The 18,221-nt window shown below is 42.6% G+C and overlaps 2 protein-coding genes across 5 annotated transcripts in view; both read right to left on the reverse strand.

Moving 5' to 3' along the window:
• ZNF621 (zinc finger protein 621) overlaps window positions 1-14,972 on the reverse strand; it is a 32,475-nt gene extending 17,503 nt beyond the window's left edge. The window contains exon 1 of the mRNA XM_063611721.1: window positions 14,902-14,972. The gene's annotated coding sequence lies outside the window, so the exon portion shown is untranslated. The remainder of the gene's footprint in view (window positions 1-14,901) is intronic.
• Window positions 3,238-15,564, reverse strand: ZNF620 (zinc finger protein 620). 4 transcript variants are annotated; one of them, XM_055281506.2, is made up of 5 exons: window positions 15,140-15,564; window positions 14,902-14,974; window positions 9,471-9,597; window positions 8,539-8,652; window positions 3,238-5,075 (listed from the first exon to the last, which is right to left on the reverse strand). In XM_055281506.2, exons 1-5 carry the CDS (start codon window positions 15,427-15,429, stop codon window positions 4,072-4,074), a joined length of 1,608 nt encoding a protein of 535 aa, XP_055137481.1. In that variant the 5' UTR covers window positions 15,430-15,564; the 3' UTR covers window positions 3,238-4,071. The 4 variants fall into 4 exon arrangements, with proteins under 4 accessions (XP_055137481.1, XP_063467759.1, XP_063467767.1 ...); XM_063611689.1 differs by having other exon boundaries at window positions 15,078-15,162; XM_063611697.1 differs by lacking the exons at window positions 14,902-14,974; window positions 15,140-15,564 and adding an exon at window positions 13,300-13,641.
• Window positions 15,565-18,221: the final 2,657 nt, after the last annotated feature.

Genomic DNA, 18,221 nt, shown 5'->3' on the forward strand with positions numbered 1-18,221 from the left:
CAGAAATAGACCCACACATATATGGACTTCTGATTCACAACAATGGTACAAAGGCAGTTCAGCGGGGGAACTTTTTTCAAAAAATGGTGTTACAGGCCAGGCAACAGTGGCACAGACTTGTAGTCCCATCTACTCAGGAAGCTGAGGCAGGAGGATCACTTGAGACCAGGAATTCAAGGGTACAGTACACTATAATCATGCCTATGAATAGCACTGCACTTCAGCTTGTGCAACATAGTGAGACCCATCTCTTAAAAAAGAAAAAAATGGTGCTACAATAGGATACTTATACGAAGAAAAAAAAAAACTTGGATCCATGCCTCAGACAAAAATTAACTCAATAGATGATAGAATTAAATGTAAAACCTAAAACTATAAAACTTCTGGCCAGGCGCAGTGGTGCACACCTGTAATCCCAGCACTTTGGGAGGCCGAGGTGGGCAGATCACTTAAGGTCAGGATTTCGAGAGCAGCCTGGCCAACATGGCAAAACCCCATCTCTACCAAAAATACAAAAATTAGCCGGGCATGGTGGCACATGCCTGTAATCCCAGCTACTCAGGAGGCTGAGGCTGGAGAATCGCTTGAATTTAGGAGGTGGAGGTTGCAGTGAGCAACCTCTGAAGCTGCACTGATTGAGATCCTGCCACTGCACTCAAGCCTGGGCAACAGAGTGAGACTCTGTCAAAAAAAAAAAAAAAAAAAAAAAAAAAACTATAAAACTTCTAAAGGGAAGACAGGAAAAAAATCTTTGCAAATGTGGGTAAAGCAAAGATGTCTTAGATTTGACACTGAAACCATGATCTATTAAAAAAAACAGGCTAGACACAGTGGCTCACGCCTATAATTCCAGCACTTTGGGAGGTCAAAGCAAGAGGCTCGCTTGAGCCCAGGAGTTCAAGACCAGCCTGTGCAACATAGTGAGACCCTATCTCTATCTAAAAATAAACTGATAAATTGGATTTCATGCATATTAATGTCTTCTGCTCTTTAAAAGACACTGTGATGATGTGCACCTGTAATCCCAGCTACTCGGGAGGCTGAGGTGGGAGGATCACTTGAACCTGAGAGGCAAAGGTTGCAGTTAGCCAAGATGGTGCACTCCAGCCTGGGTAACAGAGTGAGACCCCATCTCAAAAAAAAAAAAAAAAAAAAAACACTGTCATGAGAACGAAAAGGCAAACGACAGGCTAGAAGAAAATATTTAAAAATCACATATCTGAAAAAGACTTGTATCCACAATAAATAATGACCTCTCAAAGATTAATAAAACAAAAACAACACAATAAAAACATGGGCAAAAAATATGAGCAGACACTTCATCAAATAAGTTATATGGAACACAAATAAGCACAATAGTCATTAGAGAAATGCAAATTAAAACCACAATGGGATAGCATTAAACAATTAGAATAGCTAAAATTTTAAAAACTGACATCAAGTGTAGGCATAGATGTATTGGAAGTACAACTGTCATACAATGCAAGTGGAAATGTACAATGGCACAACCTCTTTCTTAAAACAGTTTTGAAGATTCTCAAAAAGTTAGATAGGATATGGTGGTGCACACCTGTAGTCCCAGCTACTAAGAGTAAGACAGGGGGACTGAGGCAGGAGGATACCCTGAGCCCAGGAGTTTGAGTCCAGCCTGAACAACAAAGCAAGAACTGCCCCCCACCAACCTCTAAAAAATAAAAATGTAATAAAAATTTAAAACGTTTAATCTACATCAATCTACCTAATGACCTAGCCATTCCACTCCTGATCAAGATAAATGAAAGCATATATTCTTACAAAGATGTGGACACAAATGTTCATAGCAGCTTTATTTGTAATAGCCAAAAACTGAAAACAACCCAAATGGCCATCAACAGGTCAATGAATAAACAAATTATGGCATATCCATACAGTGGAATAGTACTCAGCAATAAAAAGGAATGAACTATTGATATATATGGAACAACATGGGTGAATCTCAAAATAATTATGCTGAGTGAAAGACACCAGACCAAAAAATAAAGGAAAATTAATCCAAGCGACAGAAAGCAAACCAGTGGTTGCCTGTGAAGGGCCAAGAGGAAGGGATTATGGAGGGGTACAAGCAAAGTTTTGGGGTGGTGGCTGATTATTATCTTGAACTGTGATCATTGTTTCAATGGTATATTGATAAGTCAAAACTTCCCAATAAGATTATAATAGGTAATAATTTTTTTTTTTTTTTTGAGACAGAGTCTCACTCTGTCGCCCAGGCTGGAGTGCACTGGCACAATCTTGGCTCACTGCAACCTCTGCCTCCCAGGGCTCCTGCCTCAGCCTCCCAAGTAGCTGGGACTACAGGCACATGTCACCACGCCCAGCTAATTTTTTGTATTTTTAGTAGAGACAGGGTTTCAGCGTGTTAGCCACGATGGTCTTGATCTCCTGACCTCATGTTCCGCCCACCTCAGCCTCCCAAAGTGCTGGGATTACAGGCGTGAGCCACTGCGCCCGGCCAATAATAGGTAATACTTTTATTCTATGTAGTCACTGTTTGAAACACTTCTACATGTATTAATGCATTTAATCCCCAACACAAACCTATGGGGTAGATTTACTGTCATCCTCATTTTACAGATAAGGAAACTAGTGCACAGTTTTTGTAACTTAATCAAGGACAAACACCTGGGCTCAAATCAAAGTCTGCCTGGCTCTGTATTATTAATCACTACTCTCTGCTTCCTGCAACGGGCAAAATCAAGCTGGCTGCCAGAGGGGATGCTAAAACCTAACACATTTACATCTTCCCTCATTTCCACAGATAACAGCAATAATGGTAGGTTCTTCCATGATCATAAAAAATAACTAGATGGAGTTGCAAGAAAATGCTGCCTGCTTTGAGGTCACTTGAAACAGCAATGAGAGTAAATTTGAGACAAATGGTGCCTTGCACCTGACTCAAAGAGTATATACATCCTGACTTTTGCAAAGGCACAGACTACAACTGTCTAGTGAAGACAAACTGAAGAATAAGCAGGGTGGGTGGACACTGAACCTGAGATAGATCTCTGGAAGTTTGCACCCTACTAGGAATGTCTTCCAAGATGCATTTGGCTCCACATGGACAGGGCCCGTTTTTGAACTTAGGAGACTTCTGACATATGGACTGCAATAGGGAATCCATATATCTGTCTTTTTATTGACTGGTTTACTCCTTGTGTAGTGTTGTGCATACGAGAAAGGATGCATGGGAGATAAAGATTTCAGATTTAAAGGGTCTGAAATGCCTTTATTCTATACTTATACTTCGGAGTACAGAATTGCAGGGGAAGACATTTTCCATGAGAAGTCTGAAGGCATACACATTGTCATCTGACTTTGAAGGTTGCTGTTGAAAAATCTAATGCCATTTTCATTTTTTCTTGTTTTTGAGACAAAGTCTCACTCTGTCGCCCAGGCTGGAGTACAGTGGTGCCATCTCGGCTCACTGCAACCTCTGCCTCAGGGATTCAAGTGATTCTCCTGCCTCAGCCTCTCAAGTAGCTGGGATTACAGGCATGTGCCACCACGCCTGGCTAATTATTGTATTTTTTTTTTTCAGGAGAGACGGGGTTTCACCATATTGGGCAGGCTGGTCTCGAACTCCTGACCTCAGGATCCGCCCACCTTGGTCTCCCAAAGTGCTGGGATTACAGGCATGAGCCACCGCGCCCAGCCCCATTTTCATTTCTGATCTTTTGTTTTCTCTCTCTAGAAACCTTTTAGGGTCTCCATGATCCTCTTATTCACACTTGGTGTTTTCATAATTCACAGCAATTTTCCTTAATGTAGGTTTCCCTTGAATCCATCCTGCTGGGCACCCAGCATATCATTTAAATCTGGGACATTTCCTTTTATGTTTCTAAGTTTGCTTGTTTTTTGGTCTTTTCTAACCATAAAGAGACTTCATGTTGGAGAAACAGGTTCAAAAAACTTAAGGAAGATTTCATGATGAAAGCCAAGTATCTACACAGGAAGGACAGTGAGGACACTGATAAAAAGCATGAAAATAAAGAGAAAAAAGGAGATGCACAGTGGGCCTAACTATGGATAGCCCTATGCTTGGACAGGTGTCTTCTGAGTGTGTAGCTTCTGATGCAGAATGAATCTTCCACACCAGCTGAAGGTTTTACCACACACTTTACACTCATAAGGTTTCTCGCCAGTGTGAACTCGCTGGTGCTGAATCAGGGTTATTTTCTGATTGAATGCCTTCCCACACTCCTTACATTCAAACGGCTTCTCCCCAGTGTGAATTCGCTGATGCTGAGTCAAGGCTGTGTTGGAGCTTAATCGTTTTCCACACTCTTTACATTCATAAGGTTTCTCCCCAGTATGCATTCGCTGATGGACAGTGAAACTTGAGCTACAACTGAAAGTTTTCCAACATTCGTTACATTCATAGAGCTTCTCCCCAGTGTGGAATCTCTGGTGCTGGAGGAAGACAGAGCTGCTACTGAAGGCCTTGCTGCACTCCTTACATTCATAGGGCTTTTCTCCAGTGTGGATTCTCTGATGCTGAATCAAGGCTGTGTCTGAACTTAAACCTTTTCCACATTCTTTACACTGAAATGGTTTCTTTCCAGTGTGAATTATCTGATGCCGAATAAGTAATGAGTTATATCTGAAGTCTTTTCCACATTCTTTGCATTCAAAAGACTTTTCACCAGTGTGACATTTCTGATGTCGGTGGAAGTCTGCCATTCGAATGAAATATCTGCCACATTGTCCACATTCATAAGATATCTGACCACTAGGAATTGTCTGATTCGTAGTGAGTTGTATGCTGACACTAATATTTTTTCCTAATTTCTCAAACTTCTCTCCATTATTGACTGCATAAGCCTCATGGTGCCTGGCTGAGGTATCTGTGAAATGTCTCCTCTTTGACTTTGTCTTAATTATCCAATGACCTTGGGGCTGCTCTAGGCTGCTCCCAAAGTCAAGGTGCTGGGAAACATTCCCTGGCAGCTCCCCCACCATCAGTCTGAAGGACTCTGTTTCTTTGGACACATGCTCCTTTGGAGTTAATCCTTCCTTCTCAGTTCTAGCCTCATCCCCTATCACAAAAAGAAAATACAAGTGTCAGTCCCTGATATCACACACACACACACACACACACACACACAATATCTGTGCTGAAGAAGAAACAGAATCAAGTGGTTCTAATTTGCCATGAGTATATGGATATTTTCTAATATGCTCACAAGATGGCTGCCTAAGATCACCACACAACAGAGCCCTGCAAGGGACATGAAAACTCTATGAGAGGGGAGGCAAGCAAGGCCAGGAGGCATTCCCATAAACAGTGTGAAAACCAGAAAACTACAAAGACTGTTAATTAGGGCAGAAAGACTAAGAGAAAAATGAATGAGGCAGACGAAGACACAAACATAGAAAAGTAACAAATGGAAATCCATAAGTGAGAGGAAGACTCCCAAGATTAGAGAAGGGGCAGGCTGAACAACTCAAGCACTACAACAGGTCCCACAGGCTTAGATTCCTTAAGAGATGCTTGTTAAAAGACATCATCCATGTCATAGTCTTGAAAAGAGAGCTGATCTCTACCATCAAGCTGGCTCTAGTAAAGCAGCAGGCTCCCATGCAGTGCTTGAGGATGCCATGCATGGCAACCACCACAGCATCCAGGAGAAAGGAAGGTTTGGAGGCTTGCCTTTAAAACCAAAAAGCACTGGAAATGTGAAGAACTCTTCCAAGAGTGAATGTAAGTCCCAAAGAGGGCCTGGTAACAATACTTGCCATTTTTCCTAAAAGGTCTCATAGGTTGTGCATTTGTTTAATACAACAGTTTGAAAAGTGAACTACTAAACTCACATGATAATAAGGGAAAGCCAAAGAGAAATATTCCCTCCACTATCAAAACCTTTTGCAGACTACATAAAATCTTCAGCCTGCATGCATTCATAAAAAAAAAGTTGTTCAGAAAATATTTTTACTCAGATGACGTAGGGTCCTGAGGTCACATCCAGAAAGGTACAACTTAAACTCAAGACTTGGGAGTGGATCAGTAATGGGCATTCTCTGCAGAAAAGCACAGTAAATTTTCACAGGCAGAGAAGGGGTGAAGCAGAATAAGAAAGATTAAAAAATATACTATTATTTATTTATTTATTTATTTTTGAGATAGAATCTCACTGTGTCACCCAGGCTGCAGTGTGGTGGTGCAATCTTGGCTCACTGCAACCTCCACCTCCTGGGTTCAAGCGATTCTCATGCTTCAGCCTCCCCAGTAGCTGGTACTACAGGTGCACACCACCATATCCGGCTAATTTTTGATGTTTCTGGGTTTTTTTTTGAGACAGAGTCTCACTTTGTCACTCAGGCTGGGGTAGGGTCCAGCCCTACTGGGCCTGTGGGTTTTTCTCCTCATGTGCAGAGACGAGAGATTGTAGAAAAAAAGACACAAGACAAAGAGATAGAAGAAAAGACAGCTGGGCCCGGGGAACCACTACCACCAAGATGCGGAGACCGGTAGTGGCCCCGAGTGCCTGGCCGCGCTGTTATTTATTGTGTACAAGGCAAAGGGGCAGGGTATGGAGTGAGAGTCATCTCCAATGATAGGTAAGGTCACACAAGTCATGTGTCCACCAGACAGGGGGCCCTTCCCTATTTGGTAGCCGAGGCGGAGAGAGAGAGGGGACAGCTTACGTCATTATTTCTTCTAGAAGGCGGAGCCAGGTGTACAGGGCAGAAGATGAAAGTGGACCAGGAGCGTGACCACTGAAGCACAGCATCACAGGGAGACAGTTAGGCCTCTGGCTGGCTGCGGGTGGGCCTGACTGATGTCAGGCCTTCCACAAGAGGTGGTGGAGCAGTCTTCTCTAACTCCCCCGGGGAAAGGGAGACTCCCTTTCCCGGTCTGCTAAGTAACGGGTGCCTTCCCAGGCACTGGCACTACCGCTAGACCAAGGTCTGCTAAGTAATGGGTGCCTTCCCAGGCACTGGCATTACCGCTAGACCAAGGAGCCCTCTAGTGGCCCTGTCCCAGCTTGACAGAGGGCTCACACGTCTTCTGGTCACTTCTCACAGTATCCCTTCAGCTCCTATCTCTGTATGGCCTGGTTTCTCCTAGGTTATAATTGTAGAACAAAGATTATTATAATATTGGAATAAAGAGTAATGCTACAGGCCGGGCGCGGTGGCTCACGCTTGTAATCCCAGCACTTTGGGAGGCCGAGGCGGGCGGATCACGAGGTCAGGAGATCGAGACCACGGTGAAACCCCGTCTCTACTAAAAGTACAAAAAATTAGCCGGGCGTGGTGGCGGGCGCCTGTAGTCCCAGCTACTCGGAGAGGCTGAGGCAGGAGAATGGCGTGAACCTGGGAGGCAGAGCTTGCAGTGAGCCGAGATTGCACCACTGCACTCCAGCCTGGGTGACAGAGCGAGACTCTGTCTCAAAAAAAAAAAAAAAAAAAAGAGTAATGCTACAAACTAATGATTAATAATATTCATATATAATCATATCTATAATCTATTTCTAGTATAACTATTCTTATTCTATATATTTTCTTTATTATACTGGAACAGCTTGTGCCCTCGGTCTCTTGCCTTGGCACCTGGGTGGCTTGCTGCCCACAGGCTGGAGTGCAATGGTGCAATCTCAGCTCACTGGAACCTCTACTCCCCAGGTTCAACCGATTCTCCTGCCTCAGCCTCCTGAGTAGCTAGGATTACAGGCACGTGCTACCACGTCCATGCTAATATTTTGCATTTTTAGTAGAGATGGAGTTTCACCATGTTGGCCAGGCTGGTCTCGAACTCCTGACCTCAGGTAATCTACCCACCTCGGCCTCCCAAAGTGCTGAGATTACAGGTATGAGCCACCATGCCCAGCCTATTTTTAATTCTTATATCAATAGCCATCAAAGTGAGGAAGTTATTCACCTTTAATTTATAATAAATTTTGCTTTAGAAATTTTTTTAAGTATCTGTGGGGGAAAGATGAAATAAGAATCAAAGGATATTGCTGACTGTTGAGGCTGGATGAAGGATACATGGAGTGCATTATGCTGGTGTTTGCATATATTTGAAAATTTCCATTATAAAAATAAACTTTGTATTATTTAAGTCAGTGCTTAAACAATGTAGCCTATGATATGCAGATGGCCAGCCATGTTGCCAGAAGCCTGTTTTCCTCCAAAGGTGGCTGACATCCTCTCTTTGCAAAAACAAACTGGCAGAAAAATAAAATGTTTTCATATGACAGAGAAGAAATGAGCTGGTTTAAGTGCTGCCCAATCAGACAGTCTCCCTTGGCAGGTTGTGAGGAGGAGAGGTGAAGAAGAATACACAAAGAAATCTTACAGTCATTCCTGTCTTAAAAGAGACTGGCCCTTCCCCAGTTGAGGTAGGCTACCACCATGAACTCAGAGAATCACATGTAATGATTCCACAGGAACAAAAACAGTCTCCCAAGAGAAGAAACACTTCTTGCCCAATGAAATGTGAAAACAAGAAAGCAAGCCAAGCCAAAAAGGCAGCTAGCGGGTTCTCATGCTCACCTGGACAGATACCTCTGAGAGCCTCCCTGCCCATAGGTTCCCAGGGATCAAGGCCCCATGGCAGTTCCCCTTGCTCCAGCTGGGAGACCAGAACAGGCGTGGTGAATGGAAATGCTGCCCAGGGAGAAAGAAACAGGAAAAGGTAAGGGGAATCAGGAACCAGGATCCTCTCACAGCCCCCTTTATCTTTATCTGCTGAGCCAGGTAGTGAGAGACAAGGTGAGTCAGGGAGAAACTTAATCTATGCTGCTGGAGAACAGAAATTTCCCACAAAGTGGCACAGAGTCCCAGAATAATCCCACGCTCACATAAGGGAATCTCAAGTTTTCTTCAGAGAACTTGGAAGACACAAGGGGCTTTGCTGTGCTCCCAAGAGCTCCTTTCCCTCCCATGTTTTGGGTACAGCCTCTCCCAGGGTTGGAGGGACAGCTGATTTCAAAACCTGGGAACGCAGGGCTCTCTCCACCCAGAAACCTCCAGGCAGCTCAGCCTTCAGGGCAACAGAGTTATTAGAAACCCCACAAAGTTCTCGGGCCAGGAGTGGTGGCTCACACATGTCTTCCCAGCACTTTGAGAGGCTGAGGCAGGAGGATCGCTTGAGGCCAGGAGTTTGAGACCAGCCTGGCCAACATAGAAAAACCCCATCTCTACTAAAAATACAATAATTAGCCGGGTGTGGTGGCGCCCACCTGTAATCCCAGCTACTTGGGAGGCTGAGGCAGGAGAATCGCTTGAACCTGGGAGGTGGAGGTTGCAGTGAGTCGAGATTGCACCACTGCACTCCAGCCTGGGTGACAGATTGAGACTCTTGTCTCAAAAAAAAAAAATAAAATAAGAAAAAAAAAAAAAGAAACCTCACAAGGTTCTAAGGAATAAAGAAGCCAGGATGCTCAAAGGGCAGAGGCCAAAATCAAGAAGAAGAGATGTCTTACCCAGGGAAGCCACATTTGCATAATTCTCCAGCATCACTTCCCTGTACAGGGCCCTCTGCACAGAGTCCAGGCTGGCCCATTCATTCTGGGTGAAGTACACAGCCACATCCTCAAAGGTCACTGGTTCCTAAAACAACAAGTTCCTGCTCAAACCCTGCGTGAGGGCAGAGGACCAGGCTAAGTAGTGGGGCAGAAGATCTACTGGGTCCAGTGGTATTACCAATGACAGTTATCCAGCACTCCACCAGAGGCCAGCCCTCAGCCATCTTTGCCCGCACTAACAGGGGAGTCCAAGGGTCATTGCATCCCTTTGTGGTCATCCCTAGCAAACAGCTCTATTTTCATCTGCTGATCTCTGCTTGCCTCCACTGTGCCCTGCTCTGCGTGCCCATCTGTTCCTCTGGGTTCCTTTCCTCAGTGTGGGTTTTGTGTGCACATGCACAGGGGACATCTGTATAAACACAGTGATCTCTACTCTCTCCCTAACCCCACTAAAGTGATAGTAACATAATAGCCCAAGAGAGAGTCAAAGCAGGCCGGGCACAGTGGCTCACGCCTGTAATCCTAGCACTTTCGGAGGCCGAGGCAGGCGGATGGCTTGAGACCAGCCTGGCCATGTGGCCAACAGGGTGAAACCCCGTCTCTACAAAAAATACAAAAATTCGCCAAGTGTGGTGGTGCATGCCTGTAGTCCCAGCTACCTGGGAGGTTGAGATGGGAGGATCACCTGAGCTTGGGGAGGTCAAGGCTGCAGTTAGCTGTGTTTGCACCACTGTATGCCAGCCTGGGTGACAGAGTGAGACCCTGTCTCACAAAAAAGAGAAGAATCAAAGCCAACTAGAGGTATAAACAGAATTTTAGAAGGCAGAAAGAGAATGAATGATAACTAGACTAGAAAAGCACACAAAGATGAAACTCAACTTCTGACAGAAGGGGAAGCAACAAAAAAGGGCACAATTCACACCACAGAACTAAGGATGAGCTAAGGATTTTGTAAATGTGCACTGCTGTTTATAACTTGGTAAAATATTCTATCTCCTTAAAAGCAACATAGAGAAGGAAGGACCAACAAAGTATTTAGGACAATGAATGAAAAATATCTACACATAGGCATGTAACTGAGACGTCTCAGAATAATGAGAATACACAACAGATCCTACAGGCTTTCAGAGAAGGAAAAACACACACGAAGACTGGGAAGTCGAGATGGCAACAGACTAAACCGCAAAAGTAAAAGGGTAATGTTTTTGAAAATGCAGGCCAGGTGTGGTGGCTTACACCTGTAATCCCAGCCCCTTGGGAGGCCAAGGTGGGAAGATTGCTTCAGCTCAGAAGTTCGAGACCAGCCTGGGAAACATGGTGAAACCCCGTCTCTACAAAATATGCAAAAATTAGCCATGCAAGGTGGTGCTCCCAGCTACTTGGGAGACTGAAGTGGGAGGATCAACTGAGCCTAGGGGAGGTTGAGGCTGCAGTGAGCTGTGATCGTGCTACTGTACTCTGGCATGGGTGACAGTGGGACTGTCTCAAAAAAAAAAAAAAAAAAATGCTAAGGGAAAACTTCCAGTTCTTATCTAGGTGGAATCATGGGGGTTGGATTTCCCCTCCTGCCTGAAACAAAATAACCAGACAAATTATATAAAACAATAATTTTCAAGATATCATGCAAAAAATGAAAACAATCCCTGAGAAACAGGAAAGAAAAGGGGTGAGCCCTATAATTCCCTAAGCTACTACCCTGGGGAGTTTCCAGGCTGCAACACAGGAAGAGGGAACTGAGGCAGAACCTGGCATATTTCCTTGTAGAGTCTGAAGAGACCAAGGCAGCTTGAGTTTATAGGACAGAATGCCAGAGAGGAGAGGGCTGCATAGAGATGGAATCTCAATTATCGGCAGAAGGTCCCTTTAGGGTATTCAACAAAATACAGATCAGTACATGGGTATGGGAAAACTAACCAAGGCCAGAGAAAGGATCATTTGGAAAGACTGAAAAGAACAATACCTGATATTTACACACCATTAATCCTATGGAAAATGGAAAAAAAAAAAAAAAAAAAAAGCCAGGCACGGTGGCTCATGCATGTAATCCCAGCACTTTGAGAAGCTGAGGGGGGCAGACCACTTGAGGCCAAGAGTTCAAGACCAGCCTGGCCAACATGATAAAACCCCATCTCTACTAAAAATACAAAAAACCCACCCCCATTTCTATTCCCCGACTTCCCATGTGCAACCTTCCTAATATGTTTGATACGCATCTTTTTGTTTGTATGTATTTTTAGAAAATGTTTATTGTTTTTGTATGCACAAAAAATTAATAAAAAAAAAAAGAAAAAAAAAAAAAAATACAAAAAAATGTGCCAGGCATGGTGGTGTGTGCCTATAATCTCAGCTACGTGGGAGGCTGGGGCACAACAATCACTTGAACCCAGGAAGCGGAAATTGCAATGAGCCGAGATCACACCATTGCACTCCAGCCTGGGTGACAGAGTGACTCTGTCTCAAACAAAAGAAAAAAAAGAAAAGAAAGAAAATAGAAAAAGAGGATAAAAGGAAACAAAGAACAGATGGGACCATTAGAAAACAAGTAGAAAGATGATAGGCCCAAATCTAGCCATATCAGTAATGGTATCAAATGTAAATAATCTAAACATCCCAAAAGGCAAACATTGTCATATTGGATTTTTAAACAAATAAGAACCTACTATCTGCCACCTTCAAGAAATGTACATTAAATATAAAGACAGGGATAAATTAAAAGCAAAAGAATAGAAAAAGATATACCATGACAACATTAGCCAAAGAAAACTGTAAGGCCAGACATGGTGGCTCATGCCTGTAATCCCAGCAGAAAAATGAGAACACACAACAGATCCTACAGGCTTTCAGAGTGGAGGCGGGAGGATGGCTTGCATCTAGGAGTTTGAGACGAGCCTGGGCAACCTTGTCTCTGGGAAAAAGAAGTTAGCCAAGCACAGTGGTCTGTACCTGTAGTCTCAACTTAGTCTCAACTCCTTGGGAGGATCACTTAGGCCTGGGAGGTGGAGGCTGCAGTGAGCTGTGATTGCACCACTGCACTCAGCCTGGGAGACAGAGTAAGATTGTCTCAACAGAAAAAAAGATAAAAAAAGCTGCAGTGGCTAAATTCATATAAGACAATGTAGATAGGTAGACAGTCCATATTCTGGGCCATAAAAGAAAGCTCAATAAAATCAAAATGATTCAAGTCATACAAAGTATGTTTTCTGACTGTAATGCAATTAAATTTGATATCACAGAAAGACTCCTGGAAAATCCCCAAATATTTTTAAAGTCAGTAACACTTCCATAAAAGAATGTACAAAGTATTTTGAACTGAATGTAAATGAAAACACCATGTACTAGAATTTGCGGGATAATGCTAAAGAGGTACTTGGGAGGAAAAGTATGGCACTAAATGCCTATCTTACAAAACAAAAAACAAAGAAAGATCTCAAATCTGTGACTTCAGCTTCCCCCTTACAACTAAAAAAAGAATAGCAAATTTAACACAAAATAAGTATAAAAAAGACATTAAAGATCAAAGTGAAAACTAATGACATAAAACAGAAAAGTAATGAAACCAGAAGCTAGTTCTTAAAGAAAAATTAATAAAATTCATAAACCTCTAGCCAGTGACCAGAAAAAAAGAAAGAATACACAAATCACTAATATTAGTAATAAAAGAAGTGACATCACTGCAGATAATAAAAGATAAGGACATATTATGAACAACTTTATGTGAATAATTTCTACAACTTAGATAAAATGGGTAAGTTCCTTGAAAGGCACAAGTTACCAAAACTCATTTAACCTGGGCATAGTGATGCATGCCTGTAGTCCCAGGTACCTGGGAGGCTGAGTAGGGAGGATCGCTTGAGCCCAATTTGAGGTCAGCCTGGGCAACATAGAGAAAACCGTGTCAAAAAATAAAAATAAATAAATAAAAAGAGACAGATAACCAGAGCAGCCCCTATATCTACCAAAGGACTCAAAACTGTACTTAAAAACCTTATTAGAAAGAAAACTCCGTGCCTAGATAGCTTCACTGTTGAATTCTACCAAACATTTAAGGAAGGAATGCAGTCAACTCTACATAAATTCTTCCAAGATATTAAAGACAAGGGAATATTTCTCATTCTATGGAACAAAGACATCACAAGAAAACTGCAAATCAATACCTCATAAACATAGATACAGAAATTCTAAATAAAATTTTAACAAATTAAATTCAATATATAGTATTAATGATAGAATAATATACCATGACGAAGTCGGTTTTATCCCAACCCGGAGTCGGTTTAATATTTGAAAGAAAAATAATGTAATTCACCACATTAACAAACTAAGAGAGGCTGGGCACGGTGGCTCACGCCTGTAATCCCAGCACTTTGGGAAGCCAAGGCGGGGGAATCACGAGGTCAAGGGATCCAGATCATCCTGGCCAACATGGTGAAACCTGGTCTCTACTAAAAATACAAAAATTAGCTGGGCATGGTGGCGTGTGCTTGTAGTCCCAGCTACTCGGGAGGCTGAGGCAAGAGAATCGCTTAGAACCCTGGAGGTGGAGGTTGCAGTGAGGCAGGAGAATCACTTGAACCCCGGAGGTGGAGGTTGCAGTGAGCCAGGATCGTGCCACTGCACTCCAGCCTGTCAATAGAGCAAGACTCCAACTCAAAAAAAAAAAAAATCTAAGAGAAAAGCCATATGGTCATCTAAATAGACACAGAAAAAGCATTTGTCAAAATCCAACATCCATTCCTATAAAAACTCTCACCAAAGTAGTAATAGAAGAGAATGCCTTAAAAAGGGCATTTACAAAACAAAACAAAACAAAAAAGCAAGAAACCTACAGTGAACATCAGTCTTCAGTGTGAAAGATTGAATGCTTTCACCTTAAAAGCATAAATAAGACAAAGATATCTGCTCTCACCACTTCTGTTCAATATTGAAATAATGCTTCTAGCCAGTGCAATGAGGCAAGACAAAATAAAATAAAAGTCATCCAGACTGGAAAGAAAGGAGTAAAACTATCTTTATTCATAGATGACCTATGTAGAAAATACAATGGAATCTACAAAACAGTTACTAGAATTGCTATACTGAAGAAGTAAATACTTCTCCAAGCCTGCGGACTAGGGTGAAAGGGGTTTTTGTTGGATGTAATAATGCAGATTTCCATATTTCAGAATTTTTATTTTTAAGCTGGCTTCAACTGCCAAATCCCAACAAATCCCCCCACACTCACTAGTTTTCTAGTCTTAATTTGGGCATTCTCACCTCTCCATCCCTCTCATAGTGACAGATGCACAATGGAAGCCACTGGCCTACACAACTCAAGATCTGAATGCAGGGGTGACACCTGCTCTCTCTTGACATCAAAAGGCTGGGAGGGAGGGATAGGATGCTCACTCACCTGGCGCCAAGCGGTCTGGAACATGGCTGGCGTCCCAGCTTCGCACACTGCCTCGGGGTTCGGAGAAGTGAAACTGAAGAGAAAATAAAGAAGCACCGGTGAGATTGATGCTGCCTCGCACCCCGCAAATGCCCTCTGTGCGACTTGGGCCCCTCTCCGTTCCGCCAACCCCTCACCCCAAAAAGCAAAGGGGTTGGAAAACCAGGCAGAACAAGCCCCAGGGAAACCAAACAGCTACCCGGACCGCGAACCTCTTCTGCTCAGACCGCGAATCCCGCGCGGCGCAGGCGCAGATAAAGCGTGGAAATTCCACCTGCCGCCGACACCGGGGAAAGCTTGAGACCCTCCGCCGGAAGTGCGTTTTCCATGCCCCTCCTCTCTAGGAACCTGGGAAGTTGCCAGTCTCGGTGGTTTCCTACCACAGCCGCCAGCGCCAGGGTCCCTACTGCCTGAGACAACACGGGCCCGAGCGGGCGGCCCCAGGCGGGGGTCCTGCAGCGCCCACACCTGGTAGCTCCTTCGGGACATGACGTCTGGCCAGCTCAGGCCACAGAATGGTTACTATCCTGGGTATTATTCGTGGTTATCTGGCATTTGCCACTCTGGGTGTCCTTCCAGATAATGAAGGGACCATCGCGTCCTCCACATGCGCGAAAGCTGTCTGGATTGTGTGGGTGCGCTGCAGTGGGAAAAGTGGGCGTGGGCAAAGTCGGGCCCGTCACTCAGACGGCCGAATGTGTATGGACTACTTAGGTCCAGAAAACCAGCTGCACCGCTCACTAGTTGTGTGACCTGCAGCAAGTTTCTTTGCCCCGGTTTCCTTGTCTATTAAATGGGTATTATGGTGGTAGTACCAACCTCTTGAGGCTGTTCAGGGTTAATTCATTAAATTAGTTAATTGATAGGCAAATTATTTACAGTTGTGCCTGGCACATAGTAAGTGCTCGTGAGTTTGTACTGTTTTGTTTTCCAATTGTGTTTTTTGAAGACACAAAATAGGTGCTGCTGGGACTCCAGTATGTGGCGTGCTTTAGAGAAATAGCTTTTTTTTTTTTTTTTTTTAAAGACAATTTTCGAAGTTTAGCGAAAAAGCCATTAACATTTGGCTTAGAGCCCTTTCCTGCCCTGTACTGGGATGTGTGTCCCGGCCCAGCCTGGAGACAGATTTTAGTTATTCCTTCTACAGGAATTAGATTTATCCACCACCTCCAAAACAAGTGCTGCCATGGAGAGTATATTATGTATCTACTGCTGCATAATAAACTACTCTAATAATTTGTGGCTAAAAACAATAAACATTATATTTCACAGTTTCTGTGGACCCAGAATTCAAGAGCAGCTTGGCTGGGTGCTACTGGCTGAGGGTCTCTGCTGAGGTTGCAGTCAGGTGTCACGTGGGGCTGAAGTCATCTGAAGCTTGACTGAGTTTGGAGGATCCACCTCCAAGGTGGTTTACTCACATGGCTGTCAAGTGGGTGCTGGTTGTTGGCAGGAAGCCTCAGTTCCTTCCCATGTGAGGGTTTTCACAACATGGCATGTAGCTTTCTCCCAAAGTGAGCAATCCAAGAGGCCAAGGCTAAAGCTTTTATGACCTAGCTTTGGAAATCATGCACCATGATTTCCTCAATACATTCTCCTCAGATTAGTCATGATTCAGTGTGGGATGAGATACACAAGGGTTTGAATGCCAGGATATGAGAATCATTGGGAGCCATTGTGGGGCCACCTAGCACAGAGATTTTAACTGTCACAGAAACAGTTCATTTTATAAAATCTGTGGTATTTTCACTTTAAAGTTTATGCACAGCAATTGTTTTAAATAATTAGATTTCCAGAAACAATGGCATGACAAGGACATACATGTGCATACTGCCACTTCGCTAAACCTATTAAAATGAACATTTACCATGAATGAACATGCATATGGGTGCACATAAACATACATACATATACACCATGAATTCTAAACAGTATTAGCCAGTGGAAAAAACATGATAAATTGGACTTAATCAAAGTTAAATCTTCTGCTTTTCAGAAGATACTTTTAGAGAATGAAAAGACAAGCCACAGACTGGGAGAAAATACTGAAAATATTTGATAAAAGACTTGTTTCCAAAATATATAAAGGACTCTCAAAACTCACTCATAAGAAAATAAACCCATTTTTCATAATAGGCAAAAGATTTGAACAGATACTTCACCAAAGAAGATATATGGAAAGCAATTAAATATTTGAAAAGATGCTCAACATTGTTAGTCATTAGAGAAATGCAAATTAAAACCACAATGAAACAGTATTACACACTTATTAGAATAACTAAAAGTAGGGACAACATCAAGTGTAGGCAAAGATGTATCAGAAGTGGAACCCATACAATACTGATGGAAATGTACAATGGCACAGTCTCTTTGGAAAAACTTTGCAGATTCTTTAAAAATTAAATATACACCTACCTTATTATCTAGCCATTTCACTCTTGTTATTTACCCAAGAGAAATGAAAACATATGTCCTTACATTACAAAGACTTGCATACAAATTTTCTTAACAGCTTTATTTATAATAGCCAAAAACTAGAAACAATTCAAATGGCCATCATTTGAGTTAAATTGTGGTATATCCATACAGTGGAATACTACTTAGTAATAACAAGGAATGAACTATTGATATATATGGAACAACATGGGTGAATCTCAAAATAATTCTGTGGTATGAAAGACATCACACCAAAAAAATTATAACTTTAAAAAGTGTACATACTGTGTGATAACATTTATATAAAAATTCTAGAAAAGGAAAACTATAATAAAAGAAAACAGATTGGTGGTTTCTTGGGGCTGGGGGCAGGAGAGGAGCAGGCTGGAATGGAGAGATTATAAAAGGCATAAGGAAACATTTTGGGGTATGATTATGTTTGTTATCTTGATTGTGTTATTTTTTGAGACACATATACATATGGCAAAACTTATCAAATTATACACTTTATGCATGGCTTATTGTTATGTCAGTGATACCTCAATTTAAAAAATATATACATACTAGAAAGACAACATAATCGTAAAATGGGTTGTGTCCTTAAATCTAACCCTAGTTCTAATCCTGATAGGACAAACTTGAAGGAAAAAGCCATTCATCAGGGAGGAGAATCTGCAGGCTGACAGTGCTGTCTAAATTCTAGGAAATTCTCATGGGGAAAAACCAGCAATAAGACATATCCTAGTGAAATTACGAAAATTTAAGATTTAAAGTTCTGCAAATTTCCAGACTGAAAAGGAAGCAAAATCAGGCTGCCTCAGACTTCTTCTTGGCAACATTAGATG

Source organism: Symphalangus syndactylus, chromosome 1, assembly GCF_028878055.3.
Source record: "Symphalangus syndactylus isolate Jambi chromosome 1, NHGRI_mSymSyn1-v2.1_pri, whole genome shotgun sequence".
Taxonomy (NCBI): domain Eukaryota; kingdom Metazoa; phylum Chordata; class Mammalia; order Primates; family Hylobatidae; genus Symphalangus; species Symphalangus syndactylus.